The following is a 350-nucleotide window of genomic DNA, read 5'->3' as shown; positions in this document are numbered from 1 at the left end:
GGTGGTCATGGGGTTTGTCAGAGCCATTGTGTCCTGCAGTAGATCCCAGTGGAGGGTGGGGAGAAACGGAATGGATGTAGTTAATGTGCAGTCGGACGTACATCTACAAACACGACATTGCTTTCTGGTCGCACGTCTCTAGAAAAGACCACTGAGAAGCTGTAATTATCAACCGTCTCACTTTTATTTATTTATTTCCAAACTGACTATGCATCCCTCCCGAAGCCTTTTAAAAGTTGTATTCCACAATGTCATAAGGAAATATACTTCTATACTCTTGATCAGCCATTTACGGTTGGAGCATTTTAAAACAGACAAGGCCTGCAACGAATTGACCAAGCACGTCAGCG

The 350-nt window shown here is 43.7% G+C and overlaps 1 protein-coding gene across 1 annotated transcript in view; it reads right to left on the bottom strand.

The window, feature by feature from the left end:
* The window catches only part of LOC307240531 (beta-crystallin A1-like), a gene marked incomplete at both ends in the record, with an annotated part of 1,428 nt that extends 1,401 nt beyond the window's left edge, over nt 1–27 (bottom strand). The window contains one exon of the mRNA XM_080014338.1: nt 1–27. This exon is cut by the window's left edge and continues 21 nt beyond it. Coding sequence (XP_079870464.1) covers nt 1–27 — 27 coding nt within the window.
* Nucleotides 28–350: the final 323 nt, after the last annotated feature.

The sequence above is a fragment of the Zeus faber genome (genome assembly GCF_960531495.2).
Source record: "Zeus faber genome assembly, chromosome: 14".
NCBI lineage: Eukaryota > Metazoa > Chordata > Actinopteri > Zeiformes > Zeidae > Zeus > Zeus faber.
Note: the sequence above shows the minus strand (reverse complement) of the source record. Positions and strands in the feature narration are given on the sequence as shown.